At 39.2% G+C, this 23,258-nt stretch overlaps 1 protein-coding gene across 5 annotated transcripts in view; it reads left to right on the forward strand.

The window, feature by feature from the left end:
- TCEAL9 (transcription elongation factor A like 9) overlaps positions 1-20,152 on the forward strand; it is a 44,969-nt gene extending 24,817 nt beyond the window's left edge. For 2 of the 5 annotated variants that reach the window (XM_059157940.1, XM_059157938.1), the window contains 3 exons: positions 18,178-18,307; positions 18,804-18,877; positions 19,283-20,152. In XM_059157940.1, coding sequence (XP_059013923.1) covers positions 19,366-19,680 — 315 coding nt within the window. In that variant the 5' untranslated portion in view covers positions 18,178-18,307; positions 18,804-18,877; positions 19,283-19,365 and the 3' untranslated portion in view covers positions 19,681-20,152. Of the gene's footprint in view, positions 1-15,376; positions 15,464-16,534; positions 16,693-18,177; positions 18,308-18,803; positions 18,878-19,282 lie in introns of all 5 variants that reach the window. The other 3 variants (XM_059157937.1, XM_059157941.1, XM_059157939.1) reach the window with 3 other exon arrangements.
- The last annotated feature ends 3,106 nt before the right edge of the window (positions 20,153-23,258 follow it).

Raw genomic sequence — 23,258 nt, forward strand, 5'->3', positions numbered from 1 at the left:
TTTGTATTGTATATTTTGAAGCAATGTTAGTAGAAGGATACAGACTTACAATTTTAGTACCTTCCTATAAGATTGACAGTTTAATCATCATAAAATATATCTCTCTATAATCATATAAAAAATGGGCAGAAGATATGAACAGACACTTCTCCAATCAAGACATACAAATGGCTATCAGACACATGAAAAAATGTTCATCATCACTAGCCCTCAGGGAGATTCAAATTAAAACCACATTGAGGTATCACCTTACACCAGTTAGAATGGCCAAAATTAGCAAGACAGGAAACAACATGTGTTGGAGGGGATGTGGAGAAAGGGGAACCCTCTTACACTGTTGGTGGGAATGCAGGTTGGTTTAGCCTCTTTGGAGAACAGTGTGGAGATTCCTCAAGAAATTAAAAATAGAACTTCCCTATGACCCTGCAATTGCACTCCTGGGTATTTATCCCAAAGATACAGATGTCGTGAAAAGAAGGGCCATCTGTACCCCAATGTTTATAGCAGCAATGGCCATGGTCGCCGAACTGTGGAAAGAACCAAGATGCCCTTCAACGGACGAATGGATAAGGAAGATGTTGTCCATATACACTATGGAGTATTATGCCTTCATCAGAAAGGATGAATACCCAACTTTTGTAGCAACATGGATGGGACTGGAAGAGATTATGCTGAGTGAAATAAGTCAAGCAGAGAGAGTCAATTATCATATGGTTTCACATATTTGTGGAGCATAACAAATAGCATGGAGAACAAGGGGAGTTAGAGAGGAGAAGGGAGTTGGGGGAAATTGGAAGGGGAGGTGAACCATGAAAGACTATGGACTCTGAAAAACAATCTGAGGGGTTTGAAGCAGCGGGGGGTGGGAGATTGGAGGAATCAGGTTGTGGGTATTAGAGAGGGCACGGATTGCATGGAACACTGGGTGTGGTGCAAAAGTAATGAATACTGTTATGCTGAAAATAAATAAATAAATAATAAATATTAATTGATTAATTAATTTGATATATATATATATATATATATATAGTAATATTTCTTGGCTTATGGCTTACTTTGACTTTCAGTCTTTCTGTGTCCTTAAATTCATGTTGTGTCTCTTGCAGCAGCATTTGATTTATTACTTCTATCAAGTGTGATTTGAAGTGTTTAGTCTGTTTATATTCACTCTGATTATTGATCTGTGTGTATGTCTTTCATCTTACTATTTGTTTTCTATCTGACCCTCCTATCTAGGTTCCTACTGATTAAACTGGACTACAAAGCCTTAATAAAGGCTACTTGTGGATCCCCTTAAACTTGTGTTCAAAATTAAATGCACATATGTGCGTAGGGATGGATGAATCCATTTATTCAAGGTGTATGTATATGCTAAGAAGAGAGTCTATAGTTCTCATTAGTTTAGGAAGGGAGTTTATGATATAAAAATAGTGAGGGTCACACAACTAGTAAGAGGCAGTGCGTGGATTTTGTTCCAATGCCTGGACTCTTACAAGTATCCTGAGGCTATCATGGGTAATTTTTTTTATATCCTTACTGATATTTTTCTGACTGTACAATTAGTTACCAAGAAACTTCTGTTATTTTTTCTCACTATGATTGTGGATTTTTCTACTCTTCCTTTTATTTTGGTTTTTATTTTTGCTTTATGTCTTTAGGTGCATATAAATTAGGTATCATAATACAATCCTGGTGGATTGGTCTTTTTTTCTTTATTAAATATCCTTTTTTATAAATCTCCATTGCCTTAAATTCTATCTTGGTTGATATTTAAAAAGCAACAACAGCTTTTTTATAGACACAGTTTGCATAATATACCTTTTTAAATTAAGTTTTAATTCCAATATTGTTAACATACAGTGTTACATTAGTTTCAGGTATACACTGTAGTGAATCAACAATTCTATACATTACTCACTGCTCATAATGATAAGTGTACTCTTTAATCCTCCTCACCTATTTCACCCATCCTCCTGCCCACCTCTGGTAACCATCAGTTTGTCCTCTATGGTTAAGAGCCTATTTCTTGACAGGTATCATATGATTGGTTTGTCTCTCTCTTTTTTCCTTTGTTCGTTTTGTTTCTTAAATTCCACATATGAGTGAAATCATATGGCATTTGTCTTTCTCTGACTGACTGACTTTGGGTAGCATTGTACTCTCTGGATCCATCTATGTCCTTGCAAATGGCATTATGTCATTATTTTCTATGGCTGAGTAATATTCCATTATATACATATACCTCATCTTCTTTATCCATTCATCAGTCAATAGCATTTGGACTATTTCCATAATTCGGCTATTGTAGATAATGCTTCTATATGCTTTGGGGTGCATGTATCCCCTTGAATTAGCATTTTTGTATTCTTTGGGTACATACCTAGTAGTACAACTGCTGGATCATAGAGTAGTTCTATTTTTAACTTTCTCAGGAAACTCCATACCATTTTCCAGAGTGGCTACGCCAGCTTGCATTCCTACCAACAGTACAAGAGGCTTCCCTTTCCCTTTCATCATGTCCTCACCAATATCTGTTCTTCCTTGTATTGTTGATTTTATCCATTCTAACAAGTGTGAAGTGATCCTTCATTGTGGCTTTGATTCTCATTTCCCTGATGATAAGTGATGTTGAATATCTTTTGATTTGTCTGTGGGTCCCTCGATGTCTTCTTTGGGGAAATTTCTTTTTTTTTTTTTTTTTTTTTTTTCAAAATGTTCAAAAATTTTTAACTTTATTTTTTTTTTAATTTTTTATTTTTTATAAACATATATTTTTTATATACATATATTTTTATCCCCAGGTCTGTGAATCGTCATGCTTTCTCCCCATTTTCTAATTTGATTGTTCATTTTTAGGGTATTGAGTTGTAGAAACTCTTTTTTAAAATTATTTGACAGAGAGAGAGAGAGCGAGAAAGGGAACACAAGCTGGGCGAATGAGAAAGGGAGAAGCGGCTTCCCACAGATCAGGAAGCCTGAACGGGGCTCGATCCCAGGACCCTGGGATCATGACCTGAGCAGAAGGCAGATGCTTAACAAGTGAGCCACCCAGACACCCCTAGAAGTTCTTTATATCATTTGTATACTAAGTCTTTATCACATATGTCATTTGCAAATATCATCTCCCATTCTGTAGGTCGGCTTTTAGTTTTGATGTTTACTTCACTGTGCAGAAGCATCTTATTTTGATGAAGTCCCAATGTTTATTTTTGCTTTTGTTTTCCTTGCCTCAGGAAATATATCTAGAAAGAAGTTGTTCTGTCCAATATCAAAGAGGTTACTGCCTTTGTTTTCCTCTAGGGTTTTGATGGTTTCCTGTGTCACATTTACATATATACATTTTTTATTTATTTTTGTGTATGGCATAAGAAAATGGAAAGTTGTTCAATTTTACAACTCTTATTTTGCATGTAGCTGTCCATTTTTCCTAATACCATTTGTTAATGAGACTGTCTTTTTTCCATTGCATATTCTTCCTCCTTTGTCAAAGATTAATTGACCATATAACTGTGCCTTTAGTTCTGGGTTTTCTGTTCTGTTCTATTGATCAATGTGTCTATTTTTTGCCAGTACCATACTGTTTTGATTAGTACAGCTTTGTGACATAACTTGAAGTCTGGAATTGTGATGCCTCCAGCTTTGCTTTTCTTTTTCAAGATAACTTTGTCTATTCAGAGTACTTTTTGGTTCCATACAAATTTTAGGATTGTTTGTTGGTGTTGGTATGTTGATAGGGATTGTGATAAATATGTATATTGTTTTGGGTGGTATAGATAGTTTAACATTTGTTCTTCCTTCTTCCAATCCATGAGCATGGAATGTCTTTCCATTCCTTTGGGTCTTTTTCAATTTCTTTCATCAGTGTTTTATAGTTTTCAGAATACAGTTCTTTCACCTCTTTGGTTAAGTTTATTACTAGGTATCTTATTGTTTTTGGTGCAATTGTAAATGGGATTGATTCCATTAATTTCTCTTTCTGCTGCTTCATTATTAGTGTGTGGAAATGCAACAGATTTCTGTACATTGATTTTATATCCTGCAGCTTTACTGAATCTGTTGGTAAGTTCTAGCAGTTTTTGATGGAGCCTTTTGGGTTTTCTATATAGAGTATCATGTTGTCTGGAAATAATGGAAGTTTTACTTCTTCCTTGCTGATTTGGATGCCTTTTATTTCTCGTTATATTCTGATTACTGTGGCTAGGACTTCCAGCACTATGTTAAAAAGAACAGCGATGAGAGTGGACATCCCTGTCTTGTTCCTGACTGTAGAGGAAAAGTTCTCAGTTTTCGCCCATTGAGGTTGATATTAGCTGTGGGTTTTTCATATATCGCCTTTTTTATGTTGAGGTATACTCCCTCTAAACCTACTTTGTTGAGGGTTACTTCATGAATAGATGTTGTACTTTGTCAAATGCTTTTTCTGCATTATGAATATTGTTATTATTACCATTGTTTTCTGCATATTCTGAACTAATATGATGACATATAGTCAGAATTGTTTTAATTGCAATACGATTGGAACTGTAGAAAAAAATAAAATATAAGAACCTGACATTGGGGCGCCTGGGTGGCTCAGTGGGTTAAGGCCTCTGCTTTTGACTCAGGTCGTGATCCCAGGGTCCTGGGATCGAGCCCCACATAGGGCTCTCTGCTTGCTCGGCGGGGGGCCTGCTTCCTCTTCTCTCTCTGCCTGCCTCTCTGCCTACTTGTGATCTCTGTCTGTCAAATAAATAAATAAAATATTTAAAAAAAAAAAAGAACCTGACATTGACGTACATACAACAAAAATTTTGCCTTCAATTACACATCCATTCCAAATATCACCAGTGGTGAGTTTCTTTAGGTCTTATTTGTATGCACACTTCTCTATATATTTATATACCTAACTTTCTTGATTATTAGATTGCAGCATCAGCAACATATACCATTGATTCAGAAACACTTTTTTTGAGAAAAAAATAAAACCATCACATATAATCTACATACATATTTTATTATGTTTTATAATATGAAAAATGTTGAATGATTTTTTTTAAACAGATACTAATAATAGAATAAAACAGTTTAGGTCATGTGATATATGCATTGCTAGGATCTCTGACATTTTGAGGTATTTCCTTGCAGTCTTTTTCTAGGCATATTTGTACTTACCATAGACTAAATGTGTCCCCCTGCCAAATTAATATGTTGAAAGTTAATCCCCACCTTGGTAGTAATTAGGGGTTTGGCCTTTGGGAAGTGATTAGGTCCTGAAGGTGGACCTCTTGTGAATGGAATTAGTGCCCCTATAAGGGAGACCTCTGCATGCTCCCTTGCTCTTTATGTGATATGGAAAGCAAGGAGACTTGAAACATGAAATGGACCCTCTCCAGACGTCAAATCAAGATGCCAGGGCCTTATCTTGGACTTCCCAGCATCCAGTACTACGAGAAATAATTTTCTGTTATTTAAGCCACCCAGTCTATGGTACTTTTGTTATTGCAGCCCAAACAGACTAAGTCAATACTCAATATAATTGTATTTCTACTGCACTACCATGGTTCTCCAGTGTTAGTCCACATTAGATTCTCTCAGAGAAGCATGATAATAATGTATGTTTTGGGGCCCAGTTAGAAGTGTGTTTAAATCATGGAATATAGGAAGGGGTGCTAAAGTCTACATTGTTAGCAAGAGAGAGAGAAAATTCTAAAGCAGGCAGTCTATGTGACACATTTAATTTGTAAATCAAATTAAATTTTATTCATGTTTTAATTTGGCATGCCATCCAGACCCTACTAGGCTTCTTAGGAAATATAAGTTGGCCTCTAGAGAAATAAAATTACTTACTTGCTGTTCTTTAGTTAAGAGTTAGAACTGCCTCAAGGACAAGGATCCCCACAGAGTCATAATGTGCATAGTGAACATTTATTCAACATTTACAATGTGTCAAACATTACAATAGGCACTAGGAATATAAGGCTGATTAAGAAACTCTACTTGCTAAGAATGACACAATTTTGCAGAGGATTAATTGATAACATTTTTATGGATTTTTTAATCTTATAAAATATTTTAAACTCCTTCATGTAGGGACAAGATCAGGTTTTGGGGGTATTACTCTGCTTTGATGTAAGAAGGTGAAAATGCCTGGAATTTATATACTTCATGTATGCCTGTTGCCCTAGTGGGTGGATCTGCCCAGAAGTCAACTGTGGCAAGAACGTGGGAGGCATAAAAAGCCAATGTTGTGTTATTCTTGAAATTTCCACTACTAAAATGTATAGAAAACCAACATAGTCTTTATTATAATTAAGATAATAAATGACTGGCTCCAATTGTTTAAGCTATCATTTTATTTTATTCATCATTTACTTTATTAATGAAGTCTCATATTCATGTGTTGACCCAACACTCTCCATCCAAATGGAATCATGTCTGAGTCTCTGGAGAGCAGAGGACTCATAAGTAAAACAGAAAAGGCCTATTTTTACTAAGATCTTGACTAAGATGTTCAATTACTGAGGCACATTTTTGTGGTACCCACCTTCATAAGTGTGACAATGATCTCATAGAAATCAGTGGGGTTTTGTCACCTTGAAGACCCTAACATCAACCACTGTTAGCATATGGAAAAAGATGAATGAGAGGTGACAGTAGAGTCTAGAAGACATGGCAGAATCCAGGGAAGGGTGGCACCCACTTTTCAGCTACCTGAACTTGTTCCTGGACACAGGTTAGATATCTCTCAACCCTCCATGAGTATCTCTGGGGTTTACAGTTCTGAAAAGGCAAGCACACGGGGTAGGGTCTAAGTCAACACAGTTCACACATTCAGTACCACATCTGATTTACTCAGCAGCTCTAGGAGGCAAATAGTATTCCTTTTCTGTCACGGCCAGTGCAACAAATTGACCAGGAAAACGTGAGGGTTAAGAGGATGGTGAAAAGAATTAAGAGACAAAGAGATGGGGGCAGGAGGAGCACTGAGGAGGATGTCCAACAGTACGGATTTTATTCCACATCTTACAATCATTTATAAGGCAAACCACAATAGGAGGAGTAATACATGGGTACCTAGTCAGATGACCGCAAGTTTTTACAACAAGTTTACATCAACTTACAAGCAAACCTCTTGATGCCAGGTAGTTTCAGCTAAAGACATTAGCAAGACAATCAACCAGGGAGTGGGTTGTGGGAGGTACAGGAACAACAAGGACCAACTAAGAATTCATGACCCTGACCACATTGTTCCCTTTTATAGGGAGAGTGTGTGGGAAGTCACATAGGGGAGCGCAGGACACATAGCACAGACCCTTTCTCAGTGTTACTCAACTTTCCCATTCTTAACCTTGTCAAGGTGTCCAGACTTTGAAGGAGACACAAGTCAGGGCCTGGTTTGATCCTTGACTCCAGCCATGCCGTAGCCCCAAACCATGCGGTAGCCTCCAACACTTTTCACAGGTCACAAGAGTGACCCTTTAAAGTTATGGTAATAAGTACTGGAGTTATAATGCTAAGTAAATTCTAAAAAAAAAGTAATTTGAAATGCACTTTTAAAATTCTTTCAACAAGTTTATATTAAATGGCACTAAAAAAGGTGATTGACACATTACTAACCCTAACTATTTTTATTATATTTAAGGATACAAGTAATATATACAAATCCTTGGAAAGTATGAAAGACAAAAAATTTTAAACCATCTATAAGTATGACATATAAAGATAAACAGCCCCATTTTAGTAGATACATTTAAGACTGTTCATATATATATAATACATAATTAAAAATAAGTAGCAATAAATTTACACATTGCTCTGTAACTTTTTCATTTTAAAATCCATAATGATTCTTCTAGACCTGTACCCCTGGGGATAAAAATATATGTTTATAAAAAATAAAAAATTTTTAAAAAATCCATAATGAGGGACACCTGGGTGGCTCAGTCATTAAGTGGCTGCCTTTGGCTCAGGTCTTGATTTGATTGAGCTCCCCTTTGGGCTCCCTGCTCTGTGGGAGGCCTGCCTCTCCCTCTCCCTCTGCTTGTGTTTCCTCTCTTTCTGTGTCTCTCTCTGTCAAGTAAATAAATAAAATCTTAAATAAAATAAAATCAATAATGAATTGTACACCTGAAACAAATGTAATATTGTGTGTCACCTATACTCAAATAAATAAATATTGACCATCTTTCTATTCAAATGTGTGAAACACCTCTGCTGACTTGATTTATTCGGAATGCAATATTCAAATAGGAGTTGGCAATACTAAAAGCTCTGAAGTAATTGAATCAGCAAAATAATATCAAGAAAAGGTGAAAGGGGGCGCCTGCGTGGCTCAGTGGGTTAAAGCCTCTGCCTTCTGCTTAGGTCGTGATCCTAGGGTCCTGGGATCAAGCCCCACATTGGGCTCTCTGCTCCGTGGGGAGCCTGCTTCCTCTTCTCTCTCTCTGCCTGCCTCTCTGCCTACTTGTGATCTCTGTCAAACAAATAAATAAAATATTTTAAAAAAAGAAAGAAAGAAAAGGTGAAGAAACAGAAAGCCATACTTGAAAAGTAGTAACTCCAGAGTAAACCTTAGTTTTTAAAGCATAAAGAAAAACTCATCATGGTGGTGATGCTGAGAGTAATTTCATTAAGGCCATGTGGACTCTACCTTAACTTTATTTACCTGAGTTTAACTCTCTCATCCCTTCCGTGAACCATTCCATGTCATCTACATCTACCATGTTGATGTTATTGACACAACAATTGGGCACTCCTATTCTAAAACCTGGGGAAAGTGGAGCCCAACTCCATTATTGCCTTCAGGCTCTTTGTCTTCATTCCCTCTCATGGGGGCGGGGGTGGTGGTGGTGTCTTCCTTTCCATTCTGCAGAGAGACCTGTTTCTCCTCCTTTTTCCCTTTTCTTTCCTGGAGGATGTTTTCCATGTTGAAATCCCTCCCCGGACCCGCCCGCTTATTTTCTTTAGACTCCATTACTCCTAGGAGACAAAAGGCAAACGAAAGGACTGAATGCTTGGTGGAAAGATTAGGACCCAGGACAGGGGCCCTACTGTGTGCCTTTCAATGTCCCCATATCAGGAGGGATTTGTTTTGTTTTGTTTTCAATTCAATTTTTCCCACCTGAGAGGACTCTTGCGCCCTCTAGTGGACATCCAGTCACAGCCCCTCCTCCACTCACCCCTCTCCCAGCTCGCTCCTCTTTTCCTCCCTCCTCTGAAGCTCACCGTCTTTCCTGTAGATACCTTCCCCGGGACTTACTGCATTCACCAAAAAGGAAGACCCGGAGGGGAGCCCTAGAAAGGGTGTGTTTCCCATCTCCACCACTGTTCCTCGCACCGACCCGAGCCTATCCTTGTCTTTTTCCCCTTTCATGTACGCATTCTTGCTGGGAGGCATGCAGCCCTGACCGCTGACCCGCAGAGGAACGGGGTGGGAGGATCCCTGGCAACTGCAGCCAAGAGCTCGCTGCAGACCTTCCACTCGCCCCTCACCTCCCAGCACCTTGTGTCCCAGTTTTGTCACTTTTTATATTACTTCTTTCTCCAAAGCCACCCTAGCCTCCAGTATTCCTGGTCTTTTAAATATCCACAATGGTGGAAGAGGGTATACTACTTAAAACAGAACTTTTACCTTCTGTGTATCTCTGTTGCCTTCTGCTCTGATTCATTTCCACTCCTCTATTACCAAAATGTTTTGCACCAAAAGGGCATGGGACACAGGGAGCGGGGCTTGTGTAAGTTGAAAGCTTTCCAGAGTGTACCCGTGTATCCATATTCATACACTGCTTGCCCCCAGGACAACCCACAGTGGACTTTGGGTAAGTAGGGGGTGTCAAGAACGAAGGCTATCCCAATTAGTGGTTCTGCCTTCAGCTGCCAGCCATCCTGGTGCCAGAGTTAGTCCAATCAGCTCAAGCCAGAACACAAATCCAGGGCGTTCCTGGACAATTGTTTTGCCCCCATTCATTGACTTGAAGTTTTTCCTCCTCTGCAACAGGAGTCTTTACTCAGGATACAAAGCAAGAAAGGGACTTGGGCCCAGATAGACTCCAGTCATGTGACAGCCACGTCACAGTGGGGGTATAGACTTCCAGTCCTCCCTTCCACTCAAGCAGGGCGGTGGGAAAACTTCATCCCCTCCTTCTCCTGTCACACTGGATCTGGAATGTCTCTTTTTCCACTTTGGCATTTCAGGAGGCCAGGTAGAGTCTTTGGCTTTCTCTAATCATCAGCAAGAGGCAGCGTTTTCTCTTGAGTCACTGTCCATTTGCAATTCTTGTGGAATTAGCCCTTTCCTCATTTCCCCTGCCCCCCAACCAGTTCCTTCTCCTGGTGTCCTCTCACCCTTGTCATTATTTTTCTCCTGAGGCCCTTGCTTGCACCTAAATGGACATAAAGTTAGGTATCAGGAAAGGAGGCTGGGAGTGGAAAGTGGAACATTAACTTTTCTTCTGTGTACTTTTCTGTTCCATTTTTTAAAATTTAAAATTCTTTGGTTTTTTACATTATAGAAATACAATACTTACATTTTGGGTGAGGGAGAGAATGAGTATCCCAAGATTTCTCTTTTCGCAGGAGTGCCTTGTTATTTGAGTAAATTAACTTATAACCAATAGAAAATATTTTGCATCAGCTACAAATGAAAGAGCTAATTGTTCATAATGTTTAAGACAGTATGACTCTTTGGGGAGAAAAGTAATTTAGAATTAAAAAAATAAATTTTGGGGGTGCCTGGGTGGCTCAGTGGGTTAAAGCCTCTGCCTTCGGCTCAGGTCATGATCCCAGGGTCCTGGGATCAAGCACCACAGCGGGCTCTCTGCTCAGCAGGGAGCCTGATTCCTCCTCTCTCTCCCTCTGCCTGCCTCTCTGCCTACTTGTGATCTCTCTGTCAAATAAATAAATAAAATTTTAAAAAAATAATTTAAAAAAATAATTTTTTTATTAAATAGGAAGTCCTTCATAACTTGGTCATGTTTGTATTTGTCAATTAGAAAATGTTCTAATAATGCTTCCTAAATATTTTTTTTGAAAATACAGACTAATTAGACAATTTTAAACCTAAATTTTTCAAAAACAAATCCACACTGTACATGTTCAGTAAATTAATGTCTATAGAGCTTAAGTGTCTTTTTTTGTCCTGTTTTAGAGAAATGATCTAATGTTTCCACTTTTGAGAGGCTTTTTAAAAAATGTTTTATTTATTTATTTGAGAGAGAGAGTGAATGCGAGAGAGCACAAGCAGGGGGAGCAGCAGAATCAGGCTTCCTCCTTAGCAGAGAGCCTGATGCAGGGCTCCATCCCAAGATCCTGAGATCATGACCCAATCTGAAGGCAGACACTTAACAGACTGAGCCACCCAGGCATCCCCCATTCACTGACTGTATCAATTAACCTAGACCAAGTGTTCTCAACCCAGGAGGTCTATGGATGGCTTAAAATTCTAAACAAGTTTGTGCATGTTTAGGGCTAGTGAGGTACATGAAATTTTGGGGGGAAATTGTTGTACCATAGGAACCTGAGAAAGCCTAATACATGAGCAGGGTGGCATTATGAGGAAGCTGAAACTATGAGGTAGAGCCAAGACACAGAAAGGGGAAGGGGATGTTAGAGGAAGGGGGAATGAGACAGCAGCTGAGCCAAGTTAATGGCAGAGCACTATAGTGTGCTGGTTCTGGCGCCTAGAGGTCCACTAGAAACTGACTATTTGTTTTCAGATTCCCTTAACATCATAGTGCTATTTACTGCCCCATAAATACTTATCATGGATCCTGTTTCAGCTGAGCTAGCCTAAGTATCTATTCCTTACAACCAATGAGACGAACTGAAACAATAGTTTTCTGTAATAAAATGTTCTTTAAAAAACTCAACAGAATAACAGTAGTTATCACTACCTGAAAACTGGTGAAAAGACATCAAAAAGTTATTGACCAAAGAAGACATCTATGTGGAGAACCAAGTATAAGTTTTTCAGACTCCCTAGTGGTCAAAATATACAAATGAAAACTTCATTCTTATTCACCTGTCAAACTGAGGAATTTTTTTAAAAATCATACTAGCTATTTTATGTGAGGTTATGCATATGGACTCTCAGTACACTTGTAAATTGATTAAATTAACTTGTAGGCCCTTTCGCAATATACATTTAAAATTCGTAAGATTTTTCAAACCTTTAAACGTAGCAATTTCAATTTTTGAAATTTTTCCTTAGGGAGTAACTATGATTTTGTGCAAAGATTTCAGTGATGGCTTGGCTTATGATAGAAAAAATATGTAGAGGAAACCTAAATATTAAGCAGCAGAGAATTGACTTAATTACTGTTAATTTTAACATGATGAAATACAGTAAGAACAAGTTGAGTTATCTTAAAAATGTGTATTTCATTGTTTTGTGTGTGTAATCCAGATAAACAAATGAATTTAGAAAATATTTAAGAATTATAGACATAAAATTTTAAAAATCCACATTATCATAAAACTTATATACTGATAAGATTAAATACTTTGTTATGATTTTTCCCCCACTAACATTGCAACTTATGTTAATATGCTATGAAGTAGGGATCTAAATATTTCATAGGTAAATTTGACTAGGTAGGATTTCACTGACCTATGCTGACTTTAGAATCCAGCCAGCTGCAACTTCATTGCACTAACACATCCAATCTGGGATGATAATTGAGAAGAAAAGTCTGGAAGAGACCTGTGGATTTGGGTTGACAACACCTAGTAAGCACCTAATTAATATTTACTGATAATGAGGGAATAAGATATATGTTTGAGAGTCATCAGATAAATGAAATTGAGTGTAGATTTTTGAGGGTTTTCCTCCAAATGTATTTTTGAATATAGCTAAGATAATTTTATACACATTGTTTTATAGCCTGCTTTTAAATAATAATATTTATTGTGTGTATTTTTTTTTAAGATTTTATTTATTTGTCAGAGAGAGAGCGAGTGAGAGCGAGCACAGGCAGACAGAGTGGAAGGCAGAATCAGAGGGAGAAGCAGGCTCCCTGCGGAGCAAGGATCCCGATGTGGGACTCGATCCCAGGATGTTGGGATCATTACCTGAGCCGAAGGCAGCTGCTTAACCAACTGAGCCACCCAGGCGTCCCTATTGTGTGTATTTGTAAAAGTAAAAAAATTTTCATTGGAAAAAAAGTCGGGGAACTATAGATAAATGCTATTTGTCAAGCAGAGCCAAAAATAAAATATTTTCTTTTTCTATTCAAGTGTATTTCTAAAAGAATTGAGTTCCAGGCGGGTGGGCAGTGCCTGGGTGGCTCAGTCAGTTAAGCGTCTGACTCTTGATCTCATCCCAGGCCTTGATCTCAGGGTTGTGAGTTCAAGCCCTATGCTGGGCTCCACACTGGGCATGGAGCCTACTTAAAAAAAGAAAAAAGAATTGAATTGGTGAACTGGTAACTAAAACTATTTTATAATCTGCTTAAAATATATTATTGCTAGGTGCCTGGGTGGCTCAGTCATTAGCGGCTGCCTTCAGCTCAGGTCATGATCCCAGGGTCATGGGATCCAGCCCCAAATCATGCTGTCTGCTCAGCGGGAGGCCTGCTTCTCCTTCTCCCACTCCCCCTGCTTATGTTCCCTCTCTCATTGTGTGTGTCTCTCTCAAATAAATAAATAAAATCTTTTAAAAAACTTTTCAAAATATATTATTGCTAACAATATTACTCTTTCTGGCAAAACACTATCTTAGGAAGAAAGGTTTCTCACCAGGTAAAATTTAGGGAAGAGATTCCTCCCTTTCCTATGTATGACTAGTGTTACAGCTTGACTATCTCAAACTTAGATTGGAGAAGGCATAGTCAGAAAAATAAGAAGAGTCTCATTTTAATGTATATTACTCACAAACAAGGCAAGGGAACCAAATATGAAGAATTCAACCATTGCAAGGGCCTTAAAAAGGTAGTGGAGCTCTTATATCAGATCCTACTCCACTACAGAAGAAGTATATATGTGAAATATGTGCTATGAAATAAGATTGCACTGTTTACAGACTACTCTTTATTATAGAAGTTACACACCCCCACTGAGAAAATGTAAAAGAATCCACAAAGAAGTATATAAAAAGAGAGCACAAATCACCCATAAGCCCACCAATCATCCAATCGTACCCACTTTTAATATTTTGGTGTATATTGTTCCATAATATTTGCTATGCATACATACATATAAGTAGCTACACGCATATTGCTTTTTAAAATTAGATCCTCTGCAAGTTATATTTTGTAACCTGCCTTTCTCACACACCAATATATTATAAAAACACTTCCATTTCAATAAACTATGGTTGACAAGGTATTTTATTTCTTCTGCATGTTTACAAAGGTTTCTCTAATTTTTCTGAATATTATTAATTAATACATGACTATTAAAGAGAAAATTTAAATATATAAATACAACACTTAGAAAGTAAAAGTTGCCTTTATATTAAATGTTCATTCTCAAATATATCCTGTGGGAATAGTTCAGTGTATATTCATTCGCATTTCTACTATGATATAGAAACACAATAAGACCCCACAATAAGATGGCATTGGATATAATATGGTGGGTGATGGGGTATGGGGAAAGGCAGAAATGGAAGGATGACATTTAAGCACCAGTGTAGAGTAAACAACTGTTACAAGGTGGCCTCAGAACTCAGTGGAGTCCCTGAGGGATTTGGATTTTGCACCCAGCTAACCAAAGAGGCTCACATCATTCATTCATCTTTTAATAACACAACCTGAAATTTTATAGGAATTAATTTTGTGGACTATACGTATATTATGGTGCAATTTAATTATATGCTCATATTTTATTTATTTATTTATTTATTTATTTTTAAAAGAAGATTTTATTTGTTTATTTGACAGACAGAGATCACAAGTAGGCAGAAAGGCAGGCAGAGAGAGAGAGAGAGAGAGAGAGGGAAGCAGGCTCCTTGTTGAGCAGAGAGCCCAATGTGGGGCTCGATCCCAGGACCCTGAGATCATGACCTGAGCCAAAGGCAGAGGCTTAACCCACTGAGCCACCCAGGCGCCCCTATATGCTTGTATTTTAAATGCTCCCAAATAAATATATGTATGTTGTGATAGAAATGCAGTTCTAGATATCTTAACTTTTAATTCATCTTTTTTTATTTATATGTATGCACAATATAATGGTTACTTTCCATTTCTAATTGGTACATACCATTGGTGTAGTTTGAATTGTTTTAACAGAATCCATGATGTTTGCCTTCTTTATCCCCTATCAAAATAATCTGGGAAAATCTTTGGCTCATGAGAATGTGTACACACGTGTGTAAATGTGCACGTGCACATGCTTGGGTACATATCTGCTATTGCCTAGAACAATTCTCTCTCTGTGTTCCTTCATTGCTGCTTTTCAGTTGGGGCTTCTCTTTGTTTATCCAAGTCCAAGTCAAAGGACTGATGCTAGGAATTCAGATCTATGGACTTTGGTGTGGCAAATCATTGTGAGTACCATTAAATATTTTCTTAGGATGGGTACCAAAAAATGGCTTTATAGGGTCAAGAGAATGCGTATTTCAAATACTTAGCAATTGCTTAACTAACTCCTGTCCAGAAATGTTGACCAATTCAGATTCCATGACCTGGAAATAGGTGAGAAAATCCTTGGGGTAAGTGCAGAACATGTCAGAAAGTCCTTACACTGACCCTGCTTTCAGATGATAGCCACTGGCAATAGAATTAAACCCCCCTAAGGAGGAGCAAGAGGACTTCTACCCAGCAAGGCAGCAAGAGACAGGCTAGGGTGATGATAAGACCACAAGGCCTAGGTTCAGTCCGACTGCTATTCTTTCCTGCCCACCCTCCATCTAGGTCCTGCCCACCCTCTGAGGCTCAGGTCAAGTTTTTGTTTGTTTGTTTGTTTGTTTTTTTCATATTTTTTTTGTTTTTGTTTTTGTTTTTGTTTTCCCTGCTTGAAGCTTTCTCTGACTATTTTGGGCTAACTGGTCATTGACTTCTCTGAGTTCCTGTTGGCCTGGCCATCCACTCTTTCCTTTAGATTTCTTGAAATAGCCTTGTGTGAAGGAGACTTTTCAGCTATCTCATTGATTCTACCTTTAGTGTGAACCCACAGGGAATGTGACCCACTCTCAGGATAGACTTAGAGAAGAGGCACAAGTGGGACTTGGATTTGCACTCCAGGTCCTTTGGGCAGGATATTCTAGGGTCTTAGGTATCTAGAGTGTGGTCTAGAAGGAAATAAATGAGGGCTCCAGGTAAAAACATCTTGCCCCACTGACTCTTCACTAACCTGGGGAAGAAGCCATCCAGAAGAGGGTCAGATGCTGACCCTCTAAAAGTGGGCCCTTGGGCTGAGGCCTTTTCTGCTCAGATATAAGGAGACAATGCCTTTGGGCATATTGTTTTAATTCTTTGTTTAGAATAAGAAATGTGTGTATATGTATACATAATGGAAATGAATTATATAAAATAGAAATGAAAATATTTTCCTTGTGGTTGGTTGGTTTGAGAATATAAAATGAGATAATGGCAGTAAAGCATCTTTCACTTTTCAGGACACTCTAAGGATTTCTGGAACTATTTTCTTCAAGCTAAAGGAAAGCAGCTGATATTCAGGATGTTTCAGTTTTCCTACGGACAATATATTGAAACGTTTTACCAATCACAAGCTTCTTTCTAAAGTTCTGAGAGCTTGCCTGTGCTCTCCTGTTTGGTAGGTAAGGCCAGTGCAGGGAGAGTGACTTAGTAAGGGTCACACAATCTAGGTCTGGCACTGGGACTAACATCTGTCACACCGGTATTCTGTTTGGCAGGTCCGAACCATTTTATCTTGGGTTTTCTGTTACTCAAATACATACTCTTCCCAGAAGTTAGAGAAAATGTGACAGAAGGGCAAGTGAAATAAAAACAACATGGGGTTAAGGTTTTTTTCTTTCTACAAAATCTGTTGAGCTCTTTATTCTGCCTCACAAAGGGGCACTCTAACTGATACAAAACAAAAATACATGTATGTCTCCTGTTATCTTTTAAATGTTGCCTCTGAGAACTATGTAATTTGTATTGGCAAATTTGTGAATTTGAAAAGACTGAAGTGAGGCTGAAAGGTAATCTGTATCTGTTGAAGATAATATGAGCCAGGTATCATTTAGAATTCCCAAAAGTCAGTTCTATGAGGTGTACCCTTATTATGTCCTTTCACATGAGGAAACTTGGGATCCTAATGTGTAATTTGACAGCTGACCATTCTGCAGGCAGTGCAGCTGCCTAGGAAATACTGCCATCAGGACTTGGAAGTGAAACATATTTTGTTTTTTAAAAAGTTTTATATCGGGGTGCCTGGGTAGCTCAGAGGGTTAAGCCTCTGCCTTCATTCAGCTCAGGTCATGGTCCCAGGGACCTGGGATGGAAACCCACATCAGGCTCTGTGCTCAAGGGGAGCCTGCTTCTTCCTCTCCCTCTGCCTGCCATTTCCTGTTTGTGCTCCACTGTCAAATAAATAAATAAAATCTTAAAAAAAAAGTTTTGTATCATTTTCCCCAAATGAAATCCCAGTATAATTATAATAATAGCTTGCACTTTTATTTTTTATTTATTTTTAAATTTTTTTTTAAAGAAATAGCTTGCACTTTTAGAACCCTTACAACAGGCCAGGGAACTATTCTTGGGACTGTACGTGTGTTAAGTCATTTAACTAAAGTAATTTTGCTTTAGTCTTTTCTGACTATAACAAAAATGTTACTCTTGTTTAAGAAAAGAACGTACAAGTATTGAGAATAAAGTGAAAACTAAATTTAAAAATGTCACTCCTGTCCCAGTCTCTTTTTTTTTTTTTTTTAACACACCCCGCTGCCAAACCGACCCTGTTCCACAACAGCCAGGAACCAGGCTACAGATGAAATGGAGTCTAGGGGAGGGGCGACGGATGTAGGAGTTCTGTCCTGAGAGCTGAAGGCACCGAAGTGACAATTCTTAAAAGAAATAGAAAAGTTTAGTAGCTCCAGAAAAAAAGATGCAGCCCCTCCCTAGTAGTCACAGAAAGACGAATAACATTTTGCCCTCCGGGATAGGCAACAATAACAAAGAATGACAAGTCAGATGTATGGTGGGTGGTATAGGCGGGCCCACTTCTGCCGCGCTTTTGGTGGGAGTGGAGATTGGGGACCAGAGCTCACTGGTGACGTACAATTCACGTGACCAGGAGTCGACGTGTGCAGAAGTCCTGCTAGTCTGGTCCTTGTTCCCGTCTGGGTACCAGATTTCCTTTAGCAGTGCAGACGGTGGAGCCTGACGCCAGGGAAAAGAGGAGCCAACTTCTCGGAATTTTGCAGGTTGGTGTCAAAATAGGTACTGCTTGGGGATTTCTAGGGTGGGAGTGGCCTAGCGCAGAAACTTGTGAGGGAACCCTGGTCAAAACCATCCCTCCACCGCCCTCCTCCAAGTCTGCAGGGAATGGTGACTCTTGGGAAAGGGACTAGGAGTCCCGGGAGAAGGACAAGGAGACCTGTGATTGTTTAAAAAATAATCATCCTCTGCCGCTTTCCCAAGACCTACCCTCCCCCGCCAACCCGCGCCTCAGTCTTAAAGATAGTTTGGAAATAATCTGTTTTTCCTACTCCCTGTCTGATGGGAAATTCGAGCTAACTTGCACTGTGGGTCGAGGAGAGAAGTGGGAGAAACAGAAAGTGGGGAAGTTTTCATAACCAAATACCTTAATAAGGAAAAAGGTACGAGGTGCGGGTGGGCCCACCAAGCGCTCGCCCCTCCCTCCCCCTCCCCCTTTCTCCAACCCTCCCTCTACCCCTAGCGTTTCCCGTTTGTCCGCAGGTCTGCAGGTCTGTCGTTCCGAGCACTACACAAGGCTAGAAAAGGGGAGGAAGAAACCGATCGGATCAGTACAGGTAGGTGAGGGGAATATTTTAAAGACCCTTGAGGTGGAGTGGGGCGAGAGTGGGACAGAGGTTGTGGGCTCCACTGTTCTACCCCACCCCCACCCCATCCCCACCCCGCGCCTGTTCTCCCTACCCATTCCGTTCTAGGAGGATCTTGCGTTTTGCCTTGTGCGAAGAAACTTGTTGGGGAGGGCCTTGAAAAGGGCTGGAGGGAGGGAGGAGAGAGAGGGAAGGAGGTGGAACGTGGAGGTTAGAACCTCAGGCTCAGGGAAGCCCTGATTGCTAATTAAGTCTCCCAAGTGGAAGATATTTAATGATAGCTCTGAATCGAAGAAAGTAAATGATGAGAGACTTCTGTCCAGAGCACTGGTTCATTCACCAAGCCTTTGACTTAACGGTCACCTTGCTTTCTAGAAGTAATTGTATTCAAAGAGGAATAAAGCAGGAAAAAAGAAAGGAAGAGGAAAGGAAAGAAGGAAGAAAGAGAAACTCACAAGATGAAACCCTGTCAAAAAATTGAAGGAAAACCAGAAAATGAGAGTGAACCAAAGCTTGAGGAAGAGCCAAAGCCTGAGGAAAAGCCAGAGGAGGAAGAAGAGCCCCAGGAGGAGGAAAAAACAGAAGGAACTTTTAGAGAGAGGCTGATTCAGTCTCTCCAGGAATTTAAAGAAGATATACACAACAGGCATTTAAGCAAGGAAGATATGTTTAGAGAAGTGAATGAAATAGATGAGATAAGGAGAGTAAGAAACAAACTTATAGTCATGCGTTGGAAGGTTAACCGAAATCATCCTTATCCCTATTTAATGTAGTTTGCCTTGATTTTAATTTTTTCTGATATTAACATTGTCATATAGCTTTCTTTTGATTTGCATTTTCCTGATATACCTTTGTCCATCTTTCTACTTTTAATTTGTTGCTATTAGTGATTTTAGATGTATCTCTTGTTAATCTGCATCTCATTGTTTATCATATTTTGAACCAATATACAAGTCTTTATTTTAGGAGAGCTTTACTCATTTGTACAAAAAGAGGTTCCTAACAGGATATAAAATGAAAAAAAAGGTTACTTGGTAATATGTAAATGTCACATTTTTGAAAGGAAGACTACATCTGTATATTACATATATGCACAGAAAAAAATTGTGAAGGATGAAAGACAAAAAGTATAGTCAGTGGTAGGATTATGAGTAATTTTTTATCCTGCTTATTTGTATTTTTCCTTATTCCTAGAATGTACACACATTATTGCTAAAATAATAAAAGTTTTATAACAAAAAAGAAGTGATCTTCAGGACTCAATCAATTTATTTCTAAAGGTACTGGGGCACTTAATATATGTGGACAGAATTTTAGAAGCAAACGTGAACTCCAAGTTACCACTAGACCACTACTTAGAAGAATAAATTTTTTCTATCTTTTCTCATCCATAAAATAGAGATAATAATCTCTAAGGGATCATGTGAGGACCAAATAAGGTAATGACTGTGTGCTCTATTTTAACAGGTTATTTCCCCCATCTGCCCAGATAGGATCCCAACTGCCAAGGGCTTTGTATCAGCTATTTGGAACGATGGATAAAGCAGTTCTTACCCGAGCTTAAGAATAAATCCAGATAGGGGCGCCTGGGTGGCTCAGTGGGTTAAGCCTCTGCCTTCGGCTCAGGTCACGATCCCAGGGTCCTGGGATTGAGGCCCACATCAGGCTCTTTGCTCAGCGGGGAACCTGCTTCCCCTTCTCTCTCTGTCTGACTCTCTGCCTACTTGTGATCTCTCTCAATGTCAAATAAATAAATAAAATCTTAAAAAAAAATCCAGGCAGCTGTTAGGTGGGTGCCCCGTTGTTTCTTTCCTGTGGTGCCTGCTCCACCTCCCTTTCTTCTCCCCTTGTTACTATCATGTATATTGGGTAGCTTGTCCCCTTCATCCAGGCCCCTACCTATCTGCTCATGATGTTCTGGATTTCTCAAATAGTGAAGCCCAGTTGGGTGAATCCTCAGACTGACCTATGACCTACAGAAGTGGGAAGAATGTCCATTTTTTCAGTTTAGATAGATAGTTATGAAGGGCAACTTGGGCCATGATATCTTAAAGATATCTCGACAGTGAGGAATTTTAGCCACAAGCCTGAACTTCCCCCATAAGACTGACAAGATGGGTCAATTTGGGGATTGGACCAGAAGGCAAATTTGAGTAACAGACATTATGCTTTAGTCAGAATTGCTTCACTTTGAGCCTAAAGATTATGGTTTTATCTTTTGATGATTTCCTTAGGGTGAGTGATCTCCCAGATGACTGGTGGCAGCCCTCTTTGCCAGTTCCACAGATGCCTCTAGACCTGTGTAAATTTTAAAGGGAGGTTCAAGTCAGATTTGGGGATACTGCCCTCCTTGCTTGGAAATGCAAAAGTGCTATTGAAGCCTAAATCTGTATATGTATCTACCTATACATATCAATGGCTCATAGTTTTCTCAGTTGTGTGTTATTTTATTTTTCCTCTGATACTCTTTCTGGGTCAATTCATGACTCCAGACTATTCTTCAGGGCTGCAACAGCCTGATGGATGCTGGTCGGGCTGGATTCTGACTGGAGTGAGATAAGCTTGCAGCAGCTCACTGCCAGTTGACAAGACAGGGTGAATCCACCCCCCTGCACCCCGTGCTCAGAGGGGCAGTGCTCAAGTAGTATGTGTAAAGGCTCATCCAAGTTACATTTCTCTTTGGTTTCTCTGCTCTAGCCTGCAGCAGGCACCAGACTCTCTGAGGCTGGTGGCCAAATTGTCCTGGACACACTTAACCTGGAGGATGACAACTATCCCTGTAGTAGGTCAGAGCACTAGACTTAGTTTCTCCCTTTTTTTCCTTCACAAGGGGGCTTGATGAGAATTTTTTATGGGAGAGAAGGTAAGACCTCAAAGTGGACTAACTAAAAACATTGGTTGAGATAGTCTGTCCCTGCCACAACTCCTGTGGATGCAGTCAGTTTGGGATTTAATCAGAGGGCCTGATGGTGGGTGGGGATGATTTTAGAGAGTACCCCAAAATATTGTGATATTCATGTGTTTATTTCAATGTGAATAAATGGTCTGTTGCAGGCAAATGATGATAGTATAGATATAGCACAGTATAAAGTTCCCTTCTCAAAAAAGTATTCAATTAAGTCACCAAGTCAATTTGAAGACAGACATGAAGTAAAACACAATACTAAGAGCACAGGCAGTACACAGACAGCAAAAATCCTAGTGGGAAACATTGCTCTCACATAACTGATTTAGGGGTAATACCTGGAACTTGTCAAGAATTAGGTGATCTGGGGTGCTTGGGTGGCTCAGTGGGTTAAAGCCTCTGCCTTTGGCTCAGGTCATGATCTCGGGGTCCTGGGATCAAGCCCCGCATGGGACTTTCTGCTCAGCGGGGAGCCTGCTTCCTCGTCTCTCTCTGCCCATCTCTCTGCCTACTTGTGATCTCTGACTGTCAAATAAATAAACAAAATCTTAAAAAAAAGAATTAGGTGATCTGAGATTTTACCCTACATAAACTCAACAAGTTAACCTCCTATTGTTTAATGGACACTGGCAGAAGACACTAGAATCCTGGGTCAGAGACAAAGGACATTACTACTCATGGCAAGAGTCATAGCCAGAGCTTCATGTTGGTTTGTATTATTTCTCCATGATCCTCAAATCCTATGGGGTGACACAGGCCGTTTTATGGATGTCTGCACATGTAGGGCATTGTGTAACAGGAAAGAAACCCTGTGCTTGGAGAATTCATTGCTTTTATTGTAAACAGAAGCAAGCCTGCTCTGTATCCAGGAAAGATGTTACCTCATTTATCAAAGTTACTTGTGGCAAACACAACTCTGAGACATGGCCTGCCTGCATAAAGAGTGGTCAGGGTCTTACATTCTTTGTATATGCAATAAAAATGTGCAGGGATGATCAAGATCCAAGGTGGATTGACTTCCAGTAACAGTTTTCTCTGTGCAATAAATCCTAATGTGAATGGTAAGCCTTTCTTAACAGCACAAATTTGGATTTATAATTCCAAGTTTAAAAGATAGATAATGCATTATATGGTTGAGTGTAAACAGGGCATTTGTAACTTTCCAGCTTTTACTTAATACATAGGATTTTGAACGAATTCTAATAAACTTAAAAGAAAACTAAGAAACTAAAAGTAAATCGTCTATGAAGAACTTTAAAGTTACAATAAGACATAGCTACCATGATGAACAAAATAAAAGGAGCAAGATTATTTATCATGATGCTAATGACGGAGTAATCCTTTGCAAAATTTTTCACTGAGAAACTGACAGGAAGAGTGTGTGTTTGAAAATTAGCCTCAGATCACATACACACATAGTCACCACACCTCTATGAAAGGAAAAGG

This window comes from Mustela lutreola, chromosome X (assembly GCF_030435805.1).
Source record: "Mustela lutreola isolate mMusLut2 chromosome X, mMusLut2.pri, whole genome shotgun sequence".
Classification (NCBI taxonomy): domain Eukaryota; kingdom Metazoa; phylum Chordata; class Mammalia; order Carnivora; family Mustelidae; genus Mustela; species Mustela lutreola.